Raw genomic sequence first — 24,152 nt, forward strand, 5'->3', positions numbered from 1 at the left:
ATGTTTGTATTAATTAACATATTGAGAATTAGAGGTGAGGCTACAAATTGTGGATCTCATCTGTGTGTTCAGATATCCAGGACCATGTCAGAAACTGGGCTCTAAGTGGACCTTTGATGGGGCGGTGGGAGATTGTTTCCCAGCCATCACTCATCGGACTCCTGTTCTGCATTCCCAGGAGATGACCAAGGCCACGGGGTGTGTGTTAGATTGTAGGTGTTAGAGATGGGCAGGTCTGGCTCGGGATTGTAGTTCTGCCCTTTGCTGGGCTTGCTGTGAGGTTTAAAAGAAATAATGGGTGTGAAGTGCAAGGCGCAGTGCCAGGCACAAGAGCTCCCTGACAGGTCTTGTCAGTGGTGGTAGTAACGAGGATTAGAAAAAATATACAGGCCATTTGGCACATAGTGGGCAGTCATCAAATGAGCTGTTGATACTATTCATAAGTTACAGATGGGCTTGTGGTGATATACAAAAGTATATAAAATGCCATTTCACTCCCCAGAGGTGAGTTTTCTTTGCATAAACAGCATATTCATGTGTGTGTGTATGTGTGTGTGTGTGTGTGTGTGTGAGTAGAGAACTGTTAGGCTTTGCTTTTTAAGGAAAAATGCTAACGTGCAACTCACTTTTTTCACTGACCCGTTTGGAGCGGCCACATCGGCTTACGCTGGAATTTGAGCTGGCTTCTCACTCCTGTGGAGCCAAGATGAAAAGGACCTAGAGACCCCGGGCAGCTCAGGAGCTAGGCCCTGAGCTCTGTGCTGAGGGGCTGGGCCGGGACCAGGAACAACATGGGCAGGGCCCTGTCTGTGAGGCCCCATTGTAACTCCTGGAGGGTTTTCTTTCCTTCTGCAGATGGTGGAGGAGAGTGAAGAACGGCTGACAGAGGAGCAGATAGAAGCTCTGCTCCACACCGTCACAAGCATCCTCCCTGCGGGGCCAGAGGCTGAGCAGAAGCAAAATACCAACGATGACATGACAATGGACGAAGAGGACCCAGCATAGAAGAGCACAGCTGGCCCAAGTGTCTCGTGAAGTTGAAAGGCCCAGCAGCCACTTCCCAGACATTCAGAGGATTATTTATTTGGTTTTACCTTCTATCCCAACAGGCCTGATTTCCTGGTTAGTTGGGTAAACCACAAAAATAAGCCTTTCTCAAAAATAAGCTAAAAAGAAATCCTTGTGCCTCTGAAAGAAGAAACATGGTGGATAGGCTGAGGTTGTCAGGGCAGAGAGCTAAAGAGAGGAAGAGTGAGTCCAAGAGGACAATACTGTGGAACTCTCTGTGGTAAAAATATTTCTTCTGTGGCCTTTGCCATGGTTGTGGGAAGGTCCCTGTACACAGCTGGTAAAATACTTGCACTGGCTTTGATGGGCTATATCCTAATTAATTTCATCTGCTTCCCCAGGAGCTTCCCAAGCAGGCATGCAGAGCCCTGCTAGGATGAGAGCTGAGTTACGAGAATCCTGTTAGATGGCTAAAAACTCCCAAAGCAGCAAATAGTTGCTCTAAGTTAAAATGAGCCACTGAACTTGGCTCACCTTAGAGGAATCTTTTCCTTGAGAACAGCAGAGATAAGAAGAGAACGGCCTGGACAACTCTTCATCAGGTCTAAAGGCCCCTTTCCTCTGCTGGCATGGGCTTTGTTTACAGCTCACTAATTAGTCTTAAATGTTAGGGCACCAGCTCACTCCAGTTGAAAAGAGGCACTCCAGACTGAATGACCGTGTCACCTGCCTTTCTGAATACCTTCAGTTTCCTGCCCTGTGACAGGCTGTGCCTGTTGAAGCCAGGTGAGCTTCATTTGCACAATGGGCAAATTGTTTGCATCTTTTAAAAAGGGCAATTCTCTGGGGTTCCAGTGGTTAGGACTCTGCACTTTCACTGCTGAGGGCATGGGTTCAATCCCTGGTCGGGGAACTAAGATCCCACAAGGTGCAAATTGTGGCTCAAAACAAAAAAAACCCTAAAATGAAGAAGGTACAGTTATGTAGCTCTTTTTGTGGATGGAATATGAAGAGCTAGAGGTTAATTAATAAGAATTTGAATTTGTTGACTGTTGCATCAGTTTTTGAATTTAAAATATTAGAATAATTACCATGTGAAGAACTTGTTAATATTCAGGCTTTGGAGAGTTTAGTAGCCCCAGACATGTAGTTGCCTTAGATCCTAGGAATATTGTTAAAAATTAATTTCCCATATTCACTCTGCTCCCGATTTGGGGAAGAAAATGCCCATAGACATTAATTTTTCAAATTGGTACTCATGTTGTAAGATCACATTTTCAGTGCTTCTGTTTATTGGATTACTTCCCACCCCTTGGAATTCCCAGGTTATTTCAGCCTCCCCACCACCCCTGCCAGTAGGCAGTTATGTTCATCTTAACCTTATCATCTAAAGATCAGTTGAGATCTGCTTACAGGCAACATTGAAATTAACAGGGCATTTATTTTTTATTTTATATTTTTTTAAATTAATTTTTATTGGAGTATGGTTGCTTTACAGTGTTGTCTTAGCCTCCACTGCACAACAAAATGAATCAGCCATACACATACAGGGTATTTATTTTTTTATTTTTATTTTTATTTTTCATCACAGAAAGAATTCAGTGAGAGACAAAGTGATGGGTAAGAAGTGGATTTATTTAGAGAGAAACACACTCCACAGACAGAGAGTGGGCCATCTCAGAAGGGGAGAAAGGCCCAGGGCATTTATGTTTTAAATCTCTCTTTTGAGTATCAGGAATTTTACCAGGAGCTGTTGATTTGTCAAGGCATGCATGTGCTTGTATTATTTTTGTTTCATTTTGACCTTGAGTGTGTTAGGTGCTTTTTCTTCATGGATTTAGGGCTTAATTAGTTAATAATAAATTGTTTGCAGATGACTGCCAACTTGTGCTATTTTTATAAATCTTTGAAGAGTTTGTTTTGCCATGGATAGGAAGAAATAAAATGAAATCTGACTTAAAAGCTAACATATATATATATATATATATTTTAATTTTAATTTTTTTCTTAAGTTGAATCTATTTAGATCTAAATTTTGTGTTGGATTTCAAGAAAATTTTAAGTTTCTTTATTTGGGACCTGAATTTAGCCTCTGATTAAGTTTCTGATTAAGTCAGACAGGCTCTAGGAGACTTAACCTTTATAAGAAATATGGTCTTTGTAATATTCCCATAGCATTAGTAATCAACATTTCAGAAATAAAAGGTTGTAATTTACACAAGAAACTTAACCAGGATCATATCTGGAAAGGAGAGCTGGGAGTCTATGAGACTTGCTTTTCGTTTTATGTCCTTCTGTATGGCTTCAGTTTTTGACCAGGTGACTGTTTTATTCTTTAAAAAGAAAAAAAAAAATCTGTTTATTTACACGTTGTTCTTGGCCTTTGCGAAAGTTATTAAATGTATAGTGGATAGTTAAATTATGTCCCAAACATGGAGACTGACACCCAGTCCAGTCACTCTGGGAGACGCAGCACTGAGGGGATTGATCTTTCAAGAAGGTACCGCTGAACTCTTAGAAGATGAAGTTGACTCTCACTTAGAGGTTTATCCAAATAATTTCCTTGCCTCTTTTTGCTTAAAAGTTACTGTATGACCCACTACCACCTCAGAGGACTTGCCACTTATTCAAGGCTTGTTCATAAAATAATGGGTACTGTTTTCCTAATCAGTCATTGTGTAAGCATACCAGCTCTCAAGAGCTTATACCCTAGTGAGAGATGAGAGGATCAGTCCTCCCGTATATTCTTTGCTAAATCATTTTCTCCCCTGAAACCAATTTATTACTGCTCGTGTAAATGGATCATTTCTCAGTAAACTATAAAACAGACCACATACCCTGAAAAGGATCGTCAATCTTATTTAATTACACAATGAACTAAGGGGATAAAAGGAAGCAAAACTGCCCAGAACTGGCCAGAAATCATTTTACATATTTTAAAAATAAAGGTATAATTCACAGGGACTTCCTTGGCAGTCCAGTGGAAGCTGCACTTAGCCTTCCAATGCGGGGGCTGTGGGTTTGTTCCCTGGTCAGGGAGCTGGGGTCCCATGTGCCTCGTGGCCAAGGGGCCAAAACATAAAACAGAAGCAATGTTGTAACAAGTTTAATAAAGACTTTAAAAAAAGAAAAATGTTCCACATCAAAAAAATCTTTAAAAAAAAAGATGTAATTCACATACCATAAAATTTATCATTTTAAAATATACCACTCAGTGGTTTTGAGTATAATCACAAGATTATACAATCATCACTACTACCTAATTCCAGAATGGTTTCATCACCCCTAAAAGAAGCCCCATATCCGTTAGCAGTCATTCCCAATTACCCATAGTCCCTGACAACCAGTAATCTACTTTCTACTTTCTGTCTGTCTGTATTTGCCTATTTTGGACATTTCATATAAATTGAATCATACAGTATATGGCCTCTTGTATCTGACTTCTTTCATTTAGCATAATTTTTTCAAGGCTCAAATGTGTTGTACCATTCCTTTTTATGGCTGAATAATACTTCATTGAATGGATATACCACATTTTGTTTATCAGTTCATCAGTTGATAGACATTTGGGTTGTGTCTACTCTTTGGCTGTTATGAATATGCTGCTGTGAACATTCATATATAAATTTTTTGTGACTGTTTACCTTTCTTGAATATACATACCTAGGAGTGGAATTGTTGGGTCATATGGTAACTCTGTGTTTAACATTTTTTTTTTTTTTTTTAGATTAATTTTTTGGCCATGCCTTGTGGCATGCGGAATCTTAGTTCCCCAACCAGGGATCAAACCCATGCCCCCTGCAGTGGAAGCACAGAGTCTTAACCACTGGACCGCCAGGGCAGTCCCTGTGTTTAACTTTTTGATGAACTACCAAACTGTTTTCCATAGTACATGTACCATTTCATGTTTCCACCAACAACACAAGATGGAATCCAGGGAATTCCCTGGTGGTCCAGCGGTTAGGACTCGGCGCTTTCACTGCCATGGCCAGGGTTCAATCCCTGGTCAGGGAACTAAGGTCCCACAAGCCGCGCAGCCTGGCCAAAAAAGATGGAATCCAATCTTTCACTTGTTATTGTCCCTCTTGTTGATTATAGCCAGCCTAGTGTTTGTGAAGTGCTATCTCGTGGTTTTGATTTGTATTTCCCTAGTGGCTACTAAGGTTGAGCATCTTTTCATGTGCTTATTGGCCACTTGTATATCTTATTTGGAAAAATGCCTATTGAAATCCTTTGCACCTTAAAAAATTAATAGATTTTGTTTTTTCAAGGAGTTTTAGGTTTACAGAGAAATTGAGCAGAAAGTAGAGAGAGTTCCTCTATAGTCCCTTGTCCCCACCCCTCCCAACACACAGTTTCCCCTATTAACATCTTGCATTAATGTGGTGCATTTGTTACAGCTGATGAGCCAGTATTGGTACATCGTTACTAAAAGTCCATAGTTTACATTAGGTTCATTCTTTGTGAACCTAATGTAAGTGCAGAAGGTGCAGTAATGCATACTTAGAATGGGTTTTGACAAATATGTAATATTATATATATAATGTTATATGTGACATCATTACAGTATCATCAGAATATTTTCAATGCCCTAAAAATACCCTATGTTCCACCTATTCATCCCTCCTTCCCTTCCTCTAAATTGTTGGCAACCACTGACCTTTTCACTGTCTTCATAGTTTTGCCTTTTTCAGAATGTCGTATAGTTGGAATCATGCAGTATGTAACCTTTTCAGATTGGATTTTTCACTTAGGTTACTCCATGTCATTTCATAGCATGACAGTTCATTTCTTTTTAGTATTGAATAATATTCCATTGTCTGCATCTACCAGATTGTTTATCCATTCACCTATTGAAGGAAATCTTGGTTACCGTCAAGTTTTGGCAATTATCAAAAATAGCTGCTATAAACATTTGTGTGCAGGTTTGTGTGGACAGAAGTTTTTAACTCATTTGTGTAAATACCAAGGAGTGTGATAGTTGGATCATATGGTAAGAGTATGTTTAGCTTTATAAGAAACTGCCACATTGTCTTCCAAAGTGGCTGTACCAGTTTGCATCACCACCAGCATGAATGAGAGTTTCTTTTGTTCCACATCGTCACCAGAATTTGGTGGTGTCAGTGTTTTGGATTTTGGTCACTCTAATAGGTGTGTGATATTACCACATTGTTGTTTTAATTTGCAGTTCCCTAAAGACGTATGTTCAGCATCTTTTCATATGTTTATTTGCCATCTCGCTGTCTTTTTTGATGAAGTGTCCCGATCTCTTGCTCATTTTTTAGTTAGGTTGTTGAGATTTAAGAGATTTTTAAAATATATTTTGGAAACTAGTTCTTTATCAAATATGTGTTTTACGGATATTTTTCTCCCAGTCTCTGTGGCTTCTCTTTTCATTCTCTTAACAGTATCTTTCACGGGGCAGAACTTTTAATTTTAATGAAGTCCATCCTATCCATTTTTTCTTTCATGGTTCATGCTTTTTTTTTTTTGGCCTCACTGCGTGGCATGTGGGATCTTAGTTCCCTGACCAGGGATCAAACCTGCTCCCCCTGCACTGGAAGTGCAGAGTCCTAACCACTAGACTGCCAGGGAATTCCCTCATGGATCGTGCTTTTGATATTGTACCTAAAAGGTCATCATGAAGCCCAAGGTCACCTAGATTTTCTTCTGTGTTAGCTTTTGGAGTTTTATAGTTTTGCATTTTACATTTAGGTCTATGATCCATTTTGAGTTAATTTTTGTAAAAAGTCTACAAAAGCCACAGGGGCGGGGAGGGTGCTGTGCCTCGTGGCGTGTGGGATTTAGTTCCTCGACCAGGGATCAAACCTGCTGTCCCTGCAGTGGTTGCATGGAGTCTTAACCACTGGACTGCCAGGGAAGTCCCTACATTCATTTTTGCATGTGAATATTCAGTTGCTCCAGCACCATTTGTGGAAAAGACTATCCTTTCTCCATTCAGTTGCTTTTGTTCCTTTGGCAAAGATCAGTTGATTTTCTTTGTGTGGGTCTGTTTCTAGGCTCTATTTTGTTCTATTGGTCTGTTTTCTATTCTTTCACCAATATCACACTGCCTTGATTATTGTAGCTTTGTATTAAATCTTGAAGTTATGTAGCATCAGACTCCTAGCTTTGCTCTTCTCCTTTGCCCATTTTTAATTGGGTTGTTTGTCTTTATTTTTGAATTGTAAGATTTCTTCATATAATCTAGATACTAGGCCCTTGGCAGATATATGATATACAGTTATTTTCTCCCATTTTTGGGTTGTCTTTTCACTTTCTTGATGGTGTCCTTTGGAGCACCTAAGTTTTTAATTTAGATGAAATCCAGTATATCTCTTTTTTGTTGTTTTGCTTCTAATTTTGGCCTCATATCTAAGAATCCATTGCCTAAACCAATGTCATAAATATTTGCTCCTGTGTAACTTCTAAAAATTTTATACATTTAGGCCTTCAATCCATTTGAGGCTATTTTTGTATATGGTGTGAGGAGGGAGTCCAGCTTCATTCTTTCGCATGTGGATATCCATTTATCCTAGCATCATTTGTTGAAACCTGTCCCTGTTCCCCCCACCCACCCAAGTATTCTCTCCCTGAAAAGAAAGTGACTAAGTTTCATTGGTTGGTTCCTGTGGACTACTGAGTTATCTGTCATCTTAGGCCCTTATTAAATGTTATATAATCCACAGCAGCCTCTAGCCCCTTTAGACTTCACTCTACTGTTTAGAACAGGGATCAGCAAGCCTCATCTGTAAAGGGCCAGATAGTATTTTAGCCTTTGCAGGTCATAAATTACCATCACAACTACTTAATTCTGCTGTTACAGCATGAAAGCGGCCATGGACAATATGTAGATGAGTGGGACTGTGTTCCAGTACAACTATTTACAGAATTGGGCAGTAATCTGTAATTTGCTGATCCTTGGTTAGATGGTTCCAGAGTGGGGAGGAGAAGGTTCCCTCTCCACCGATAATCTTCCTCATGAGGTCCTCAGTGTGTTCTGTAGGACATCTGCACTCTTCCCATGGATGCTTCAAGAGCTGGCATGCTGAATCCTGGTGTAGATTCTACCCACTAGCATGATGCAGAAGTCTTAGAGTGTGTTTAGTCTTGACTGTCTTACCTGCCACACACTATGGGGCTGGCTTGAGGATTCTGTGTTCAGTCACATTAGCTATAATTTTAGGTTCAGCAAAGGTTTGTTGAGCATATAGTATGTGCCAGGTTCAGTGCTATATCCTTGGGCCATAGAGTCAAACCTCAAGTTGCATATGGCATGCAAGATAAGACAGGTTAATTAATGCTTCCACTGTTTTCTCTTGATCCATTGTGTACCCTGTCTGTACTTAATATACCTAAAATAGTCTTTCTTTACATCATACCCTCAGCTCAAAAACTGAAAGTCTTCCTATGACATTGAGAATAAAAAATTTATATGACATGAGCAAAATGGAGAGCTAGGAAGCTCCAACCTCTTGTTCCCCAACAGAGACATTAAAAACAACAAAAAGCTAGCTAAAGTGAGCTTGTGGGAGCTCTGGAAAACAGTCAGAGGCCTACAGTAACCAAGAATGGCCTATCAAGAAAAAGCGACATTCAAAATGGTAGAAAATTTTGTGGAATTTTTGCTCACCCTTGTCCCCTCACCTCTGGGCAATCTTGCTCTGGAGGAGACAGAAGCCCGTTTCTCAGTTCCCTCCTTCAAACTGGAGGGAGCAGAGCAAACCTTATTTGCAATATTCTAACTTGTCTGGGAGCTGCCTGAAGAACTACTTTCTGTTTCCCCTAATTGGATCTCTGCAGGGGAACTCAGTAGAAAGTGACAGTAATTGCTTATAAAATCAGTAGAATAAGACTCACAGACACCTAAAACAAGACATTGTGGGTGGAGACATACGATAGACTATCTAAGGCCCCAAGGAGAAATGAGTAAGACTCTGCATAAGACATATAAAAGCAATTTGTTTAGAGAGAAATCACAAAAGGTACACAGATCCAGGTGAGATGTATGCTAAGAAAACATCTGAAGACTTTAGCTTTCTACTTTGGCTGATCCTAAGGCTCACAACATATCTTAATCAGTAAACGATTTTGCTGGCATAGACCCAGTTTGCCAAGGCTAGGAGAGGTGGTGGTTTTTTCAAATGCCCAATTTTCAACAACAAAATAATTGCAAGGAGCAGGATAGCCTGGCCTATTCAAAGGAAGAAAATGAAGTGCAGGAACCTTCCCTGAAGAAACATAGGTATCAGACTTACTAAATAAAGACTTTAAAACAACTGTCTGAAATAAGCTCAAAGAGTTAAAGGAAGACAGACAAAGAACTATAGGAAATCAGGAAAATGATACATGAACAAAATGAGAATAGTAGCAAATTATAAAAAGGAAACATTCTGGAGCTGAAAAATACAATAACTTAATTGAAAATTTCACTGACGGTGCAGCAACAGATTTGAGAAGGCAGAAGAAAGAATCAGCACAGGAGTAAAAAGGAAAACAAACAGATCCTTAGGGACTTATGGCACATCAACAAGAGGACCAATATATGTATATGCAAGTACCAGAAGAAGAGAGAAAGAAAAAGAGATTATTTGAAGAAATATTGGCCAAAAACTACCCAAATTTGTGAAGACATGCATCTACAAATCAAAGAAGTTTAAAATCCAAGTAGGATAAATCCAGAAAGACCCACACCAAGACACATTGTAATCAAACTATAGAAAAATAAGGACAATGTTGAAAGCAGCAAGAGAAAGGTGACTCATCACGTACAAGGGATCATCAATAAGATTATCAGTTAATTTCTCAGCAAAAACTTTGGAGGCCAGAAGGGAACAGGATGATGTATTTAAAGTGCTGAAAGAAAAAAAACAAACAAACTTTGAACCGAGAATTCTATTCCTGGCAAAACTATCCCTCAAAAATGAAAGAGAATCACCTCACACCCATTAGAATAGCTACTATAAAACAAAACAAACAAAATAACAAATGTTGGGGAGGATGTAGAGATTGGAACCCTTATGTACTGTTGATGGTAATGTAAAATGGTGTAACATATAGAAAACAGTATAGCAGGACCTCAAAAAAATAAGCATAGAATTATTGTATAATCCAGCAATTCCACTTCTGGGTATATACCCAAAGAATTGAAAGCAGGATCTAAAAGACGTATTTGTACACCCATGTTCATAGGAGCATTATTCTCACTATCCAAAAGGTGGAAGCAAAATGAAGTGTCCATTGACAGATTAATGGATAAACAAAATGTGATCTATACATATACTGGAATATAATTCAGCCTTAAAGGAAAACCTGACACATGCTGCAGCATGGATGAAACTTGGGGATATTATTCTAAGTGAAATAAACCAGTCACAAAAGGACAGATACTTTATGGTTCCACTTATATGAGATATAGTCAAAATCATAAACACAAACATAGAATGGTGGTTTCCAGGGACCAGGGGGAGGAGATAATCGGTTGTTGTTTAATGGTTATAGATTTCAGTTTTGCTTGCAAGTTGAAAAGAGTTCTGGAAATTCATTGCACAACAATGTAGATGTATTTAGCACTAATGAACTGTACACTTAAAAATGGTTGAGATAGTAAATTTTGTACTTTTCCACACAAAAAAATACTTTTTTTAAATAAATAATTTTATTTATATTTGGCTGTGTTGGCTCTTCATTGCTGCACACGGGCTTTCTAGTTGCGGTGAGCAGGGTCTACTCTTCGTTGTGGTGCAAGTGCTTCTCACTGCAGTGGCTTCTCTTGTTGCAGAGCACGGGCTCTAGGCATGTGGGCTTCAGTAGTTGTGGCACATGGGCTTAGTAGTTGTGGCGCACAGGTTCTAGAGTGCAGGCTCAGTAGTTGTGGTGCACGGGCTTAGTTGCTCCACGGCATGTGGGATCTTCCCAAAGCTGGGCTCGAACCTGTGTCCCCCGCATTGGCAATTCTTAACCACTGCACCACCAGTGAAGCCCTCTTCTATGGTTTCTTTAAAAAATTTCCTCCGATTTTCCTTAAGACATTTTTCTTTAAATTGCATTTATTTAGTCTTATGTTTCCTCTAATTTAGTCTTCATTTTTTTCCCCTTCTAATTTTTACTCTGAGTAAAGTAAAACTCTTATTTATGTGTTTTTCTAACTTTATTTACTGTGGTTCATTCATGTCATGTATCATTTTCTTATTAATTTTTAGCTGGTTTTAAAATAGTATGTTGCAATTTGAGCTGTTTCGTGTGCACGTATTTCTGGTGTGCTCTCATTAGCTTATAGAAATGTTATACTCTTTTTCTTTTTTTTTAATAATAACCTTGTATGAATTTGACCTCAATAATTTTCTGCTGTTTATTTTTATATGAAATTAGTTTTCTGGAACTTTTAGAAGGAGTTGTGTGGTTCAGGATGGTTTTACTAACTTCACAAAGCTCCCTCTTTTGTTGTTTTCAAATAACATTCAAAAATTTGGTGGCTTGCTGATTCTGTTCCCCTCCCACTCTTTTATTTAGACCAAGGATTGGCAAAGGCCACCTGTTTTTTTGTAAATAAGGTTTTATTAGACCACAGCCCTGCTCATTCATTTACATATGTTTATGGCTGCTCTCAGGCCAAATCTGCAAAATTGAGGAGTTGCAACATGGACCCTATAACCTGTAAGCCAAAAATATTATGGTCTAGCCCTTTAAGACCCTGATTTAGACCTCTTCTTTCTTTGTCTCTCTATTGTCCCTGTTTTGCTCAATTTTGACTTTATCCCAGCTGTGTCTTCTCAGTGTGAGGCACTGTCAAGGAAGCCAGTCAGTTTAGAGAGTTCAAAGGGACCCACACTGCTTCAGACCTTAGTACCCCTTACATTTAAAAAATTGTGGTAAAATATACATATAACATAAAATTTATCATTTTAACCATTTTTAGTTTAACAATTCAGTATATTCACAGTGTTGTGCAATCATCACCACTGTATATTTTCAGAACTTTTTTATCACCCCAAACTAAAACTCTGTACCCATTAAACAGTAATTCCCCATTCCCCCTCTTTCTCTAGCCCCTGGTAACCTCTATTCTACTTTCTGTCTCTATGAATTTGCCTATTCTAAGTACTTAATGTCCTTCAGTGTCTGCTTTATTCCACTAAGCATAATGTTTTCAAGATCATCCATGTTGTAGTAGGTATCAGAATTTTGTTCCTTTTTATGACTGAATAATATTCCATTGTATGTATATATCACATTTTGTTGATCCATTCATTTACTGATGGACACTTCAGTTGTTTCTACCTTTGAACATTGGTGTACAAATATCTGTCTGAGTCCCTGCTTTCAATTCTTTTGAGTATATATCTAGAAGTGGAATTGCTGGATTATACAGTAATTCTATTTTTAACTTTTTTTGTTGTTTGTGTGTGTTTTTGTTTTTTTGTTTTTGGCCGCACTGCGCTTGCAGAATCTCAGTTCCCCGACCAGGGATTGAACCTGGGGCATGGCAGGGAAAGCTTGGAATCCTAACCACTAGGCCACCCGAGAACTCCCTGTTTTTAACTTTTTGAAGAACTGTCACAATGGCTCTTCCATTTTTCCACAGTGGCAGCACCATTTTATATTCCCACCAGCAGTGCACTTGGATTCCAGTTTCTCCACATCCTTGGCCAACATTTGTTTTTTTCCGGTTTGCTTTTGTTTTAGTAACAGCCATCCTCATGAGTATTAAGCGTTATCTCATTGTGGTTTTGATTTGCATTTCCCTAATGATTAGTGATGTTGAGTATCTTTTCATGTGCTTATTGAGCACTTGTGTTTCTTCTTTGGATATTCGTCTATTTGAGTCCTTTGAATTGTATTTGTTGTTGAGTTGCAGAAGTTCGGTTCTTTATGTATTTTGGGTATTAATTCCTTATCAGATATATGATTTGCAAATATTTACTCCCATTTGTTTGTTGTCTTTTCACTCTCTTGATAGTGTCCTTTGATTATTTTCCCTTTTAGAATTACTAACTAATTTATGGAGAGATATTTTAAGATTATGTAAATATCCTCTTCCTCATCAGACTTTCACTCACTAATTTAAGCATCTATCAGCGATTCTTTCCTGAATCAATGGCTACTATTTTTGCACACCAGCCATGTTCCAGATACTGCGCTAGGTGCTTACCATGCATTATCCCTATGTCATAGATGAGGAAACTGAAGCTGAATAGGTGAAACAACAGTGTAAGGACTCCTCGCAAGCAGTAGAAATGGGAGTAGACTCAGGACTGTCTGCTCCAGAGCTAGAGCCCATGTGCTAGAGCTTGGAAAGCAACCGTTAGCTGGAAACTTGGGGCTCCAAGCATCAGGTCTATTGAGCTAGCCTGTTTTTGATGCTCCTTCCTTGTGTTTCCCAAACACCCGCGACCTTGAGAGGGGGAAGAACAGGCAGACTTCAGGGCTATGGGCTGTGACATGCTGGGTGTGTTCTGCAGTCAGGAACCAATCCCCTGATAGAGTACCAGCTACCCAGACTGATGTGCTTACAGTTTATTGGGTCACTGTGTATCTGCAGTGTTCTGCAGGTGTGGTTGAGTCAGTAGCTGGGCTCACAGAACCAGAAGTCCCAAGTTGTCCTTTCAATGATAGGGGTCGGGGGGGTGGTCTTAGTAACCTGGCAGGTTCTGGGTTAAACACTCCCACTCTTTCCTCCTCTGGGGCCTTAGCTGGGAGGAACAGAACATGGGCAGGGTGGGGTCCTGGGGCAGGGAGCCAGAGCCCTGAGTCATAGAGAAACCAAGGAGTCAGGGTGAGGGCACAGCATGTTGAGCCAGAAAACCTAGAGGAAAGCCAATGTCTGAATGCTGGGAGGAGGGAGAAGTCACCAGATGCAGGTGAGGTCACAGGAGGGGTCACAGTCAGAAATGGAGCCAAGAACAAGCTCCAGTGGGTCAGGATCACATGAGGTTGGTATAGGAGATGCTGAACCTGTGTCTGGAGATCTCCACTGTGGGAGGCTTATTCTCCAGGGCTGACAGTGGCCTAAGCCACACAAGGCCAGGTGTGTGCATTAGTCACAGATGCCTTATTGGATCAGGCTTCATGGTGGACATTCACCTCTCCAGCTACAATTGGGCATCTCCAGTAGGCCCATACCCACCTCCACTGCCTGGGATTCAGCCTCTGTATCCTATCAGCTGGGGTCACCTAGCTCAGCTCCTCATCTGCTGTGATTACTCAGTCAGATCCCAACCCTCTCTTAGATGAAAACTGCATTCTTCATGAGCTTTACTCTCAGACACTTTCCGTGTAGTGGCGTTTTTTTGTTTTGTTTGTTTGTTTTTGTTTTTTTAACCATCCAGAAATAATTCCAAGCTTACAAAAAGTTGCAAAAATAAAAGCAGCACAGTACAAAAATATGCATTTTTCCCCCAAACCATCTTAAAGTGAGTTAAATACATCATGACTCTTTACACCTAAATACTATATAATTAATTATCGCTGGTGTTTTCTCCCTTGCAATGAATAAGCAGTGCAGGGAGACGAAGCAAATTTTCCTTAACAAAATTGCCCCCTAGATTGAGTGTCCCCTGATTCTTCCCTAATCCAGTCTTTTCCGCGATGGTTACGAAACGGATTTGTTGACTCCAGCACTCCCTCCGCATCTTCCATTCTGCCCTCAAAACCCCATTTTTTCAAAAGTGCTGCCTTACTTCCTGGATGGTGTTCCAAGCCTATCTTGTACCAGGCCCGGACTCAGTCATTTCCGTGAGGAGCATGACTCCTTTTAGTGCTGAAGGTATCAGAGAACAAGTTCAGAGAACTGGGTGTCCTCATTGCTACTGGAGTGCCTTTGCTTCCTGGCTCTTTCAATGGACAGAGCTAGGAAATATATGCTTGTGTATGCACATGTACATACGTACACATATTTGCATATTCATACATATGTATAATATCAACATGCATATACATATTTTAGAAATCATGAATTTACACTGATACCTCCTCACAGAGTTATTTCTTGCTTTGCCCACTCCGTATGTATATGTCCCTTCTCCCTCAGTGAGAATCCTGGCTCCCAACCGTATCAACATATTTGCTCAATCCTATATTACATCTAAAGTAGTTTATTACATCCAAGATGGTTTCTGAATTGCTTTGCCCACACCATTACAAACAACAGACCTACCAAAAGGAGTTCAGGATTTGTTTCCAATTCTTCCCCCTCCCACCACACCCCTGCCCCCACTTGAGGGTATATAGTCAAATACTGTGTTAAGTTACTTGAATTGATTCTTCTTTTTAGTGTGGTTATGGTGCTTATTTGATTATTTCCATTGTTTCAGTTTGCTTTCAGTTTTAAATTACCTCCTTTCCATTCTTATTGATTTAATTTTATTTTTGAATGTGTGACATATTGCCATACTTTCAAAAGTCAAATCTATAAAAAAAGGTATGCTCAGAGGAATATCACTTCCACCTATTCTCCTCCACCCCTTGTAGGTAACCAATGACATTGTTTCCTGATTTATCCTTCTTGTGTTTTATTTTGTAATGATAATCAGATATACGTATATTTTCTTATTTTCCCTTCATTCTCGAGCAAAAGATAGCATACTATATATGTGTGATACAATAAGAAATATATTTGGTCTTTGTTCCCGGTTCCTTGCACAGAGCTCCTGAGACCCTTGAGATTTCCTGAGTGATGGGATTATCTTTAGTTACTCATAAGGAGCCCATTTTTTTTAGCACACCTGAGTTTATGGTAATGAGATGATATAGTGTGGAGCCCCTAGATAGCTTCAGGATGGGGCTGGTCACCAGAAAGACCAAGTGATTAGAAGGTTGGAACTTTCAGCCACACCCACCAACCAGCCCTCCTTCTAGCAGTTGTTCTGGCCAGAGCCCACCTGGATCACACATGAGCCAGGATAAGAGGCCTGAACAGTTTGGGGCTCTAACTCAGCCTCTGGTTACCAGGAATGGGAGAGAACCTTACAGTCCATCAGGAACTTTCTTGGCACTGACAGTGTGGGAACAGCGATGAAGGCTATAAACGATGTCTTGGAGAATGAGGGTTGGGGCAGCCCCATGAGGTATCTTGAGTAAAGGACAACTACGATAGGACTGTTCTGAGTGGCTGAATCCTGTCTATACTTTTGTGCAAGAACATACACACACCTCACATGCCCTTTACTACTTGCTCTGGTTTTCAGCCTCCTTTGAGTGACCTGGCCCTTCCTCTTGGAAGCCATGCTGGTGAGTGCCTAGCAGGAGTACAAGCCCTAGGCCAGATGAATCCAGGTTCTGCTGTTTACTTGTTGCAGGACCTTGAAATTACTTAACTTCCTTGATCTCTCCATCTATGAAATGTGAATAATCAGAGTAACTACCTCCTGGGATATTAGCGGGGGTGTTACAAAAAATACAGTTTATATCAGCATATGGGCATATATATGTAACTGAAACCAAAGTTTTATGAAACAGTCCTTATCTTTACTATGTGCAATGTTCTCTTATAATTTTCTCTTCTATTGTATTCTAGTCTGTCCTTTTAAACAAATATGTTGATTGTGCCTCCACGTAATCTCATGACTCACTAATGGGTTAGCACCCATAGTTTGAAAAGCATTGCTGAAAACTCTTCTGTCTTCAAATAAGGAATTAAAAAATGAAAAGAAAAAAAAATGAGTCAATAGAAATATATATATATAAGAACAAAAAATATATATTTCCTCCAAGTAGATTTAATTAATTCAACAGACGTACAGTAGAGTATATAATTGTTTCGCCATTACTCCTTCCCTTCCCTGTAAGGTGATTATGTATACCTTCTTGCTAAGCGGTCCATTGTGAGGTTTGGCCATGTTACTTCTTATGGCTTTTGGCAAGTGAGCAGGAATGACTCATATAATGTCTGAGCAGAAACTTTAAAAGCAAAAAATTGCATAGTTTGGCTTGGTCTCTAGTGATTTTGCCCTCTGCTATGAGAACAGTATGTTTCGGATAGGTCTGTTCCTTTGGCCTGGGTCCCAGAGTGAGAATGTACATGGATCCAAAGTGCAGCCTATCCTCAGCCCTCATGTAACATGAGAAACAAATATTTGTTGTAATAAGCCACTGAGATTTGGGGTTGTTTGTTACTGCAGCAAAAGCTGACTATTCCAAGAAGCAACTTAAAGAAAAAAAAAAAAAAGAGAGAGAAACCCAAAGCATTCTTTTGAACGTTTAAACAATACAGAAGTATATAAAGTAAAACATAAAGTTCCCTTTCACCAACTCCCTGCTCCTTCAGGAGTCATCATTGGTAACATTTTGGTGCATGTCCTTTCAGAGAAGGAAATTTTTGAAATGGTTGTTTTCTAATCTTAATGAGATAAAATTAGTACACGATTTTCCATAAGTAAAGTTTTATCACCTGTTTGTTTACATATGGCTGCTTTCACACTAAAATAGCAGAGTTGAGTATTGCAACAGAGACTGTAATGCCTAACATATTTACTGTCTGGCCCTTCACAGAAGAAATGTGCTGACCCTTTACCTAAGTTTACCAAATGTTAACGTTTGGCATTTTGTAACTTTTGTTTTTATTTCTCTCTCTTTTATATATGGATTTTTTTCTAAACTATTTAAAATAAAGTGTAGATATCATGACACTTTATATATTTCAGTATGTATTTCCTAAGAATAAGTGTACTCTTATACATAACCTGTCAACTCTAATAATATAATAGCCAGTTATTTTACTAGCAAAAGTGAGTTTATTTGGGAATAGCAGAGGAATTGAAATTTGGGATATGTGAACCATGGTGGACAATAGGCAAGTCCAGAGAATAAGGAAGGGAGACTTGCCTTTATAGGGAAAAGCAGGAAATTGGGAAGCGCTTGTGATAACCAAAGAGTCCATTGGAGGAAGCTGGTAGTCCAAAGTATGGAGCCTTCTCATTGGTTGGGCTACTACAATCTCTAATTGCCTGGGTTGTCATGGGTGGAGAGAAGTTTTCTTCTTGTGCTGGATAGTAAAGTAGAGGCATCTTCCTGTGGGAGATGTAGGTATATATCTCTTCCTGTTTGGAGCAATCAATGATGTGTGGTGGGGCATGAGATCTCCCCCTACAGGCCTGTCCCAACTCCAGTCTTAGCTGAGGTTTCTTTAATTGATTCCACATTTCCCCCTTTTGATCAAAATCTTTCCTCGAAAGCATTGCTGATCAAAGAGTCAGGATCTCTGCACGTAGTGGTTTGTCCCTCGGTGCCAGGAAGGATCTTCCCTGGTTGTTATGTCCCATGTGGGAGGGAAGTACACAAATCAGAAACCTCTTGAGTCTCTATTTGAGTAACAAGGGAAGGTGGTAGGAAGAACTCTCAGGCATTTCTTGTTTAAAGTCCATATTTAGTCAAGGTTGTAAGTGCTAGAAATTACCTCAAAGTGCTGAACTAGCTCATCTTATTAGGCATGTCATTTTTTTTTAAATTTATTAATTTATTTATTTTTTGGCTGTGTTGGGTCTTCGTTTCTGTGCGAGGGCTTTCTCTAGTTGCGGCGAGTGGGGGCCAGTCTTCATCGCGGTGCACAGGCCTCTCACTGTCACGGCCTCTCTTGTTGCGGAGCACAGGCTCCAGATATGCAGGCTCAGTAATTGTGGCTCACGGGCTTAGTTGCTCCGCGGCATGTGGGATCTTCCCAGACCAGGGCTCGAACCCGTGTCCCCTGCATTGGCAGGCAGATTCTCAACCACTGCGCCACCAGGGAAGCCCCAGGCATGTCATTTTTGCAAAGGTTCAACAAGCAATAGGTACAGAACTTAACAAACAGGACCACAGATCATTATAAAATGATACTTAATTATCTATTTGATCAAAGTAACAATAAAAGATTTCAAAGACAAATAGAAAATATTACATAGTTGTAAGGGAGACTTAGCTCTTTTATTTTTTAAACTTTTTTCTTTTTTTTAAAGGAATTCCTTTATTTTTATGGCTGTGTTGGGTCTTCGTTTCTGTGCGAGGGCTTTCTCTAGTTGTGGCAAGCGGGGGCCACTCTTCATCGCGGTGCGCGGCCCTCTCACTATCACAGCCTCTCTTGTTGCAGAGCACAGGCTCCAGACGCGCAGGCTCAGTAATTGTGGCTCACGGGCCCAGCTGCTCCGCGGCATGTGGGATCTTCCCAGACCGGGGCTCGAACCCATGTCCCCTGCATCGGCAGGCAGATTCTCAACCACTGCGCCACCAGGGGAGCCCAGCTCTTTTAATATTGAGAAGATTCCGTTTTCTTAACTAATGAGAGACTTGATTAAGACAACATGAAGCACAGGAAATAATTTTGGTAAAACAGAAATCTCTGTTTTCTAAGCTGATTACTTAAAGGTAAGGAAAAACCTTTCACAATTTTTTATCAGGAGTAGATCAATATTCCAAGAAAATCTTGTTCTTTTAGCAAATGAAAGAAAATTGTTTTAGTTTTATATAAGTACACCACTTATTTTAAAGCTTAGTCTCAAAACTTTTATAATCTTCACCAGCTTGACCACATGTAAAGTTTCTTTTTTCAAAGATTCTTTTTCCAGAAATCTTCTACAACTTACTATTTCCGTTTAGCTTTGTCCTGTCTTTCCTCTTTCCTATTGTGAAACAATCAGCCTCATTTTAGGACAAAATTACTTTCTTTCCCTCAACAAAATTTCCATTCCTCATACCTTTTAATGCCAAGAGCACATATCCTTCTTTCCTTGCATACAGAGTTATTTTCCCTTATTATTCCTAGTAACTTCACTAGAACGGTCTGTTATTGACAAATTTCTGCATACATTTCATAATTCCTAAAAGCATATTTTCCCCACAGTAAAATTTCCAAAATATGGCATGCTTACCAATAGATCCAACTATCTTTAATTAGTTTGTAAAGGAAGCCCAAAGTGAATGAACCCATTTTTAGTAATGTATCAGTATTTTATCTTACTTGGGAATGATGTAGATATTTAATGATTACCCATCACTTAACTTAGCAAAACTGTAAGATTCCAAGTTACCAAAAAGATTTGGGGAAGCTACCTAAAAGCATTACTTATAAACCTGTATCTCATTCACATCCAGTTTACTTCTTTTCAACAGTCATGTAGCCATTTTTGTAACACTTGCAAAAATTTTTATCACACCAAGTTATTTTTCTTGCTGACAAATTTTGTAACAAAGATAACATGAACTTATCTGACCAGTAAGCTCAAGTAGAATAAAAATGGTATGCCTGCATTATTTTCAGTGTTGATAACTCCAAAGATATGCCTATTTTAATTAAACCCCAAACTAGCTTTCATTCACCAACATTAATCTCAGATCATGTAAACCTGAAAAGCACCTGGTCCAGTCTCTGTTATATTTTAACTTATATAAGTGCTTGTTTGTTTTTAAACCAATTAAATAGAGCTCTTTTATAAATTAATTTTAGCAATACCATCTACAGGTAGAAAAGGAAAAAAAAACCCCACACATCTACAACACATATATACACATAGACACAAATGAAAATACAGACAGATGCAAACAGAGACCTTCTAGGTTTGTTTTAAATTTTAGCCATGTCTCAGATACAAACTCAAAAGAATAGTTAGATCCAAATTGTGTCTCTGGCATGCTGTAAGAATGCTTTTAGAACTGTTTATGGAGTCAATTTGTCTTTTAGAAGCTTCTGCATACCAATCAAAGAATGCATTTTATTGTCTCCCTAAGGGTTTGGACTTCTCTCTTTTAAGGGTTCTCTGTCAGTTGGACTTATTTAAAACAAGGTTCCCCCTTTTGAACAGGATGGGGTGACTTACCAAAAAGCTTCAACAGACAGACAAACAGAAAGCAACTTTTCTCCTATTATCAAAAATCTAGGGCAGTTGATATTTAAATCCTTCCTTCTAGTTGTTTATTTGCTCCAGATAACTTAGAAACAGTAACCAGGGGTTTAGCATTTGGATCGTCAGAGGGTTCGATTTTAAAGGGGCTGGTTTTCACAGAGGAAAGAGGAAAGTGGCATTGGGGGTGGGGCCAGAGCACAAGGTGGAGTCTGAGACAAAGGGGGCAGAGAAGACACACAAGATGGCCCCTGAGACAGAGAACCTGGGGGAGGGGAACACAAGAAGTACGAGGTTTCAGAAGTCATTTTGTTCTTTTCTCTCTCTCTCTCTTTTTTTTTTTTTTTTGGCCATACCATGCAGCATGTGGGATGTGGGATCTTAGCTCCCCAACCAGGCATCAAACCCGCACCCCCTGCATTGGAAGCACGGAGTCTTAACCACTGGAACACCAAGGAAGTCCCAGTCATTTTGTTCTTTTCTAGTTTTTCGGTTGTTTCTGCCAATTTAGAAACGGTATCTTGCAAAGAGGTAATTTTAGAGTTTTGTGTGTATTTGGAAGCTTCCAGGTACCAATAAAAATAAATATACCGTTTGTTTTGTTTAATTTTAAAACCATGGATCTCCAATTTAGTCTTATAAAAAAAAATGAGTTTGGGAAGACTGAAAGCTACCCATAATGGCCACTGTAATTCTGAATTACCTTTAGTTTTCTCAGCCCACTTAGTTAAAAATGTGCATGTGGGGAGCCCATAGTTTTTAAACATGAAACCAGCTGGAGTCCCCAAAGGAGGGCTGCCCTCAGAGCATTTAGATGGTCAGGGTCTCATTTTCTTAAGTTCTCCTGGAAACCCAAGAAAGTTGCTAGAGTCCTAACCCAGATTCCAAAAGGACTAAAACAAAATCTTAGATCCCAGTTAGCTTGGTCCCCAAAAGAGAACCTCACTGCCATGCTCCAGAAAGCAACTGAGTACTCACCAAGGATGAAGCCTTGAACCAGAAAGAACAAAACCTTTCCAGATCCCAAATGAAGTCCGAGAGCTCAAAATGCAAAAAGAGTGGAGCTTGGAAACCAAGATGAGACTCCAAACTGAAAACAGGTGGTAACCTACGGAAGCAATGAGCATAAAGGGCTTGGTGCAGGTACCTCGTTCAGTTCTGGGAGCCATCATCTCTCAGGTCCACCTCCTTTCGACCCCACTTCTGACACCAAACATGTCAACTTTAATAATATAATAGCCAGCTATTTTACCAGCAAAAGTGAGTTTATTTAGGGATAGCAGAGGAATTCCAATTTGGGACGTGTGAACTACAGCACACCATAGGCAAATCCAGAGAACAAGGAAGGGGTAGTTGAGAGGGTCTGTGATAACCAAAGAATCCATTGGAGGAAGCTGGGAGTCCAAAGTATGGTGGCTTCTCATTGGTTGGGCTGCTAGTCTTTGATTAGCTGGGCTGTCATGGGGCAGAGAGATGTCTTCTTCTCCCTGCTGGATAGTAGTGTAGAGGCACCTTCTGGTGGGAGGTGTAGGTGAGGTCTCTTCCTGTTTGGAGCAATTGATGATGCATGGCGGTCATGAGAGCTCCCCCTACAGGCCTGTCCCAACTCCAATTTTAGCTGAGTTTAAGAAAATTAATTTCACAAACCACATTATAATTATCACACCTGGAGCATTTAACATTAATACAATTCTACTAATATTCAGATTTCCCAAAAATTGTCCTGAAAATGTCCTTTATAGCCTTTCCCCCCTCAAGTCAGTATGTAATTAGAGATTATACTGTGCATTTAGTTATCATGTCTCTTTAGTTGCCTTTAATCTAGAACAGTTCTCAGTCTTTTTAGACTCTCGTGAAACTTTTTGACGAGTTTTTGAAGAGTCTGAGCAGCTGTTCTGCAGATTGTCAATTTGGATTTGTCTGTTTTTTGCAACCGCAGTATGAGATTCAGGTTAATCATTTTTTGGCAGAAATTCTACATAGGTGTTATCGTGTTCTTATCAGGAGGCTTATGCTGTCACTTTGACTAATTATTTGTGATGTTAAGTTGTGTCACTTGTTTGCCTAGTGTCTGCCAGATTTCTCTGCCGTAAAGGTCATTTTTTCCCCTTTATAACTAGTAAGTCATCTGTGGGGAAATTCTTTGAGCTGTGTGGAACAACCTATTTCCCAACAACATTTTGCCCTGTGGTTTTGGCTCCACTGATGATTCTTTCCTGAATCAATTGTTGTCATGTAGGATGTAAATGGACATCAATGTTTAAAATGGTACCCAAGTAATTTTAAAGTGTAGCAGCATTGGGAATTGCTAGACCAGTGCTTCTCAATCTGTGTTTATGAATCCCCTGGGGATCTTGTTACAATGAAAATTTGGAATCAGCAAGACTGAAGTAGAGGTAAGATTAAGCATTTCCAACAAATTCCCAGGTGCTGCTGGTGCTACTGCCACATGGACCACACGCTAAATATCAAGGGTCCGTCTAGACTCCAGACAATACATACAGTTCATTCTGGATACATCTCTTCCTAATTCATTCTGGATACATCTCTTCCTAATTCATTCTGGATACATCTCTTCCTAATTCATTCTGGATACATCTCTTCCTAATTCATTCTGGATACATCTCTTCCTAATTCATTCTGGATACATCTCTTCCTAGTTCATTCTGGATACATCTCTTCCTAGTTCATTCTGGATACATCTCTTCCTAGTTCATTCTGGATACATCTCTTCCTAATTCATTCTGGATACATCTCTTCCTAATTCATTCTGGATACATCTCTTCCTAATTCATTCTGGATACATCTCTTCCTAATTCATTCTGGATACATCTCTTCCTAATTCATTCTGGATACATCTCTTCCTAATTCATTCTGGATACATCTCTTCCTAATTCATTCTGGATACATGAATGCAGTGGAAGCACAGAGTCTTAACCACTGGACCGCCAGGGAAGTCCCTCATCTACGACTTTTAAGAACTGTATGTTAATAAGGCCAAAAGGAGCTGTCAGAATGTTACTAGTGATTGTCTCTGAGTGGTAGTTGTCTTTCCATTTTAGTACTTTGCTGTGTGTTCCAAGGTGTTTGTAATACGTTTTTTTTTTTTTTTTAATCTTTGGAAAAAATTAAGTTAGAAGAATGGAAAGAAAGAGAGAGAGAAAGAAAGAAAGAAACAAAGAATGAGAAGGAAGGAAAGGTGTGAGGGAGGAAGAGAGAAAGAAAGAGAAGGAGAGGAAGTGAGGGAGGAAAGGAAGAAATAACTGAAATTGATTTACAGCTAGAAGGCTGGTTGCTTTCCTGGGGCTGAATTTTCCAGAAGAGCAGCCTGAGAAG

General features: G+C 39.6%; 1 protein-coding gene across 7 annotated transcripts in view; it reads left to right on the top strand.

Annotated features, from left to right (window-relative positions):
- CRCP (CGRP receptor component) overlaps nt 1-24,152 on the top strand; it is a 91,512-nt gene that overhangs the window by 50,688 nt on the left and 16,672 nt on the right. For 5 of the 7 annotated variants that reach the window (XM_082358689.1, XM_082358693.1, XM_082358691.1 and 2 more), the window contains one exon: nt 856-11,238. The exons of the other annotated variants lie outside the window; for them this stretch is intronic. In XM_082358689.1, coding sequence (XP_082214815.1) covers nt 856-1,005 — 150 coding nt within the window. In that variant the 3' untranslated portion in view covers nt 1,006-11,238. Of the gene's footprint in view, nt 1-855; nt 11,239-24,152 lie in introns of those variants that run through there. 7 annotated transcript variants of the gene reach the window in all.

This window comes from Balaenoptera borealis, assembly GCF_965194805.1.
Source record: "Balaenoptera borealis genome assembly, chromosome: 16".
NCBI lineage: Eukaryota > Metazoa > Chordata > Mammalia > Artiodactyla > Balaenopteridae > Balaenoptera > Balaenoptera borealis.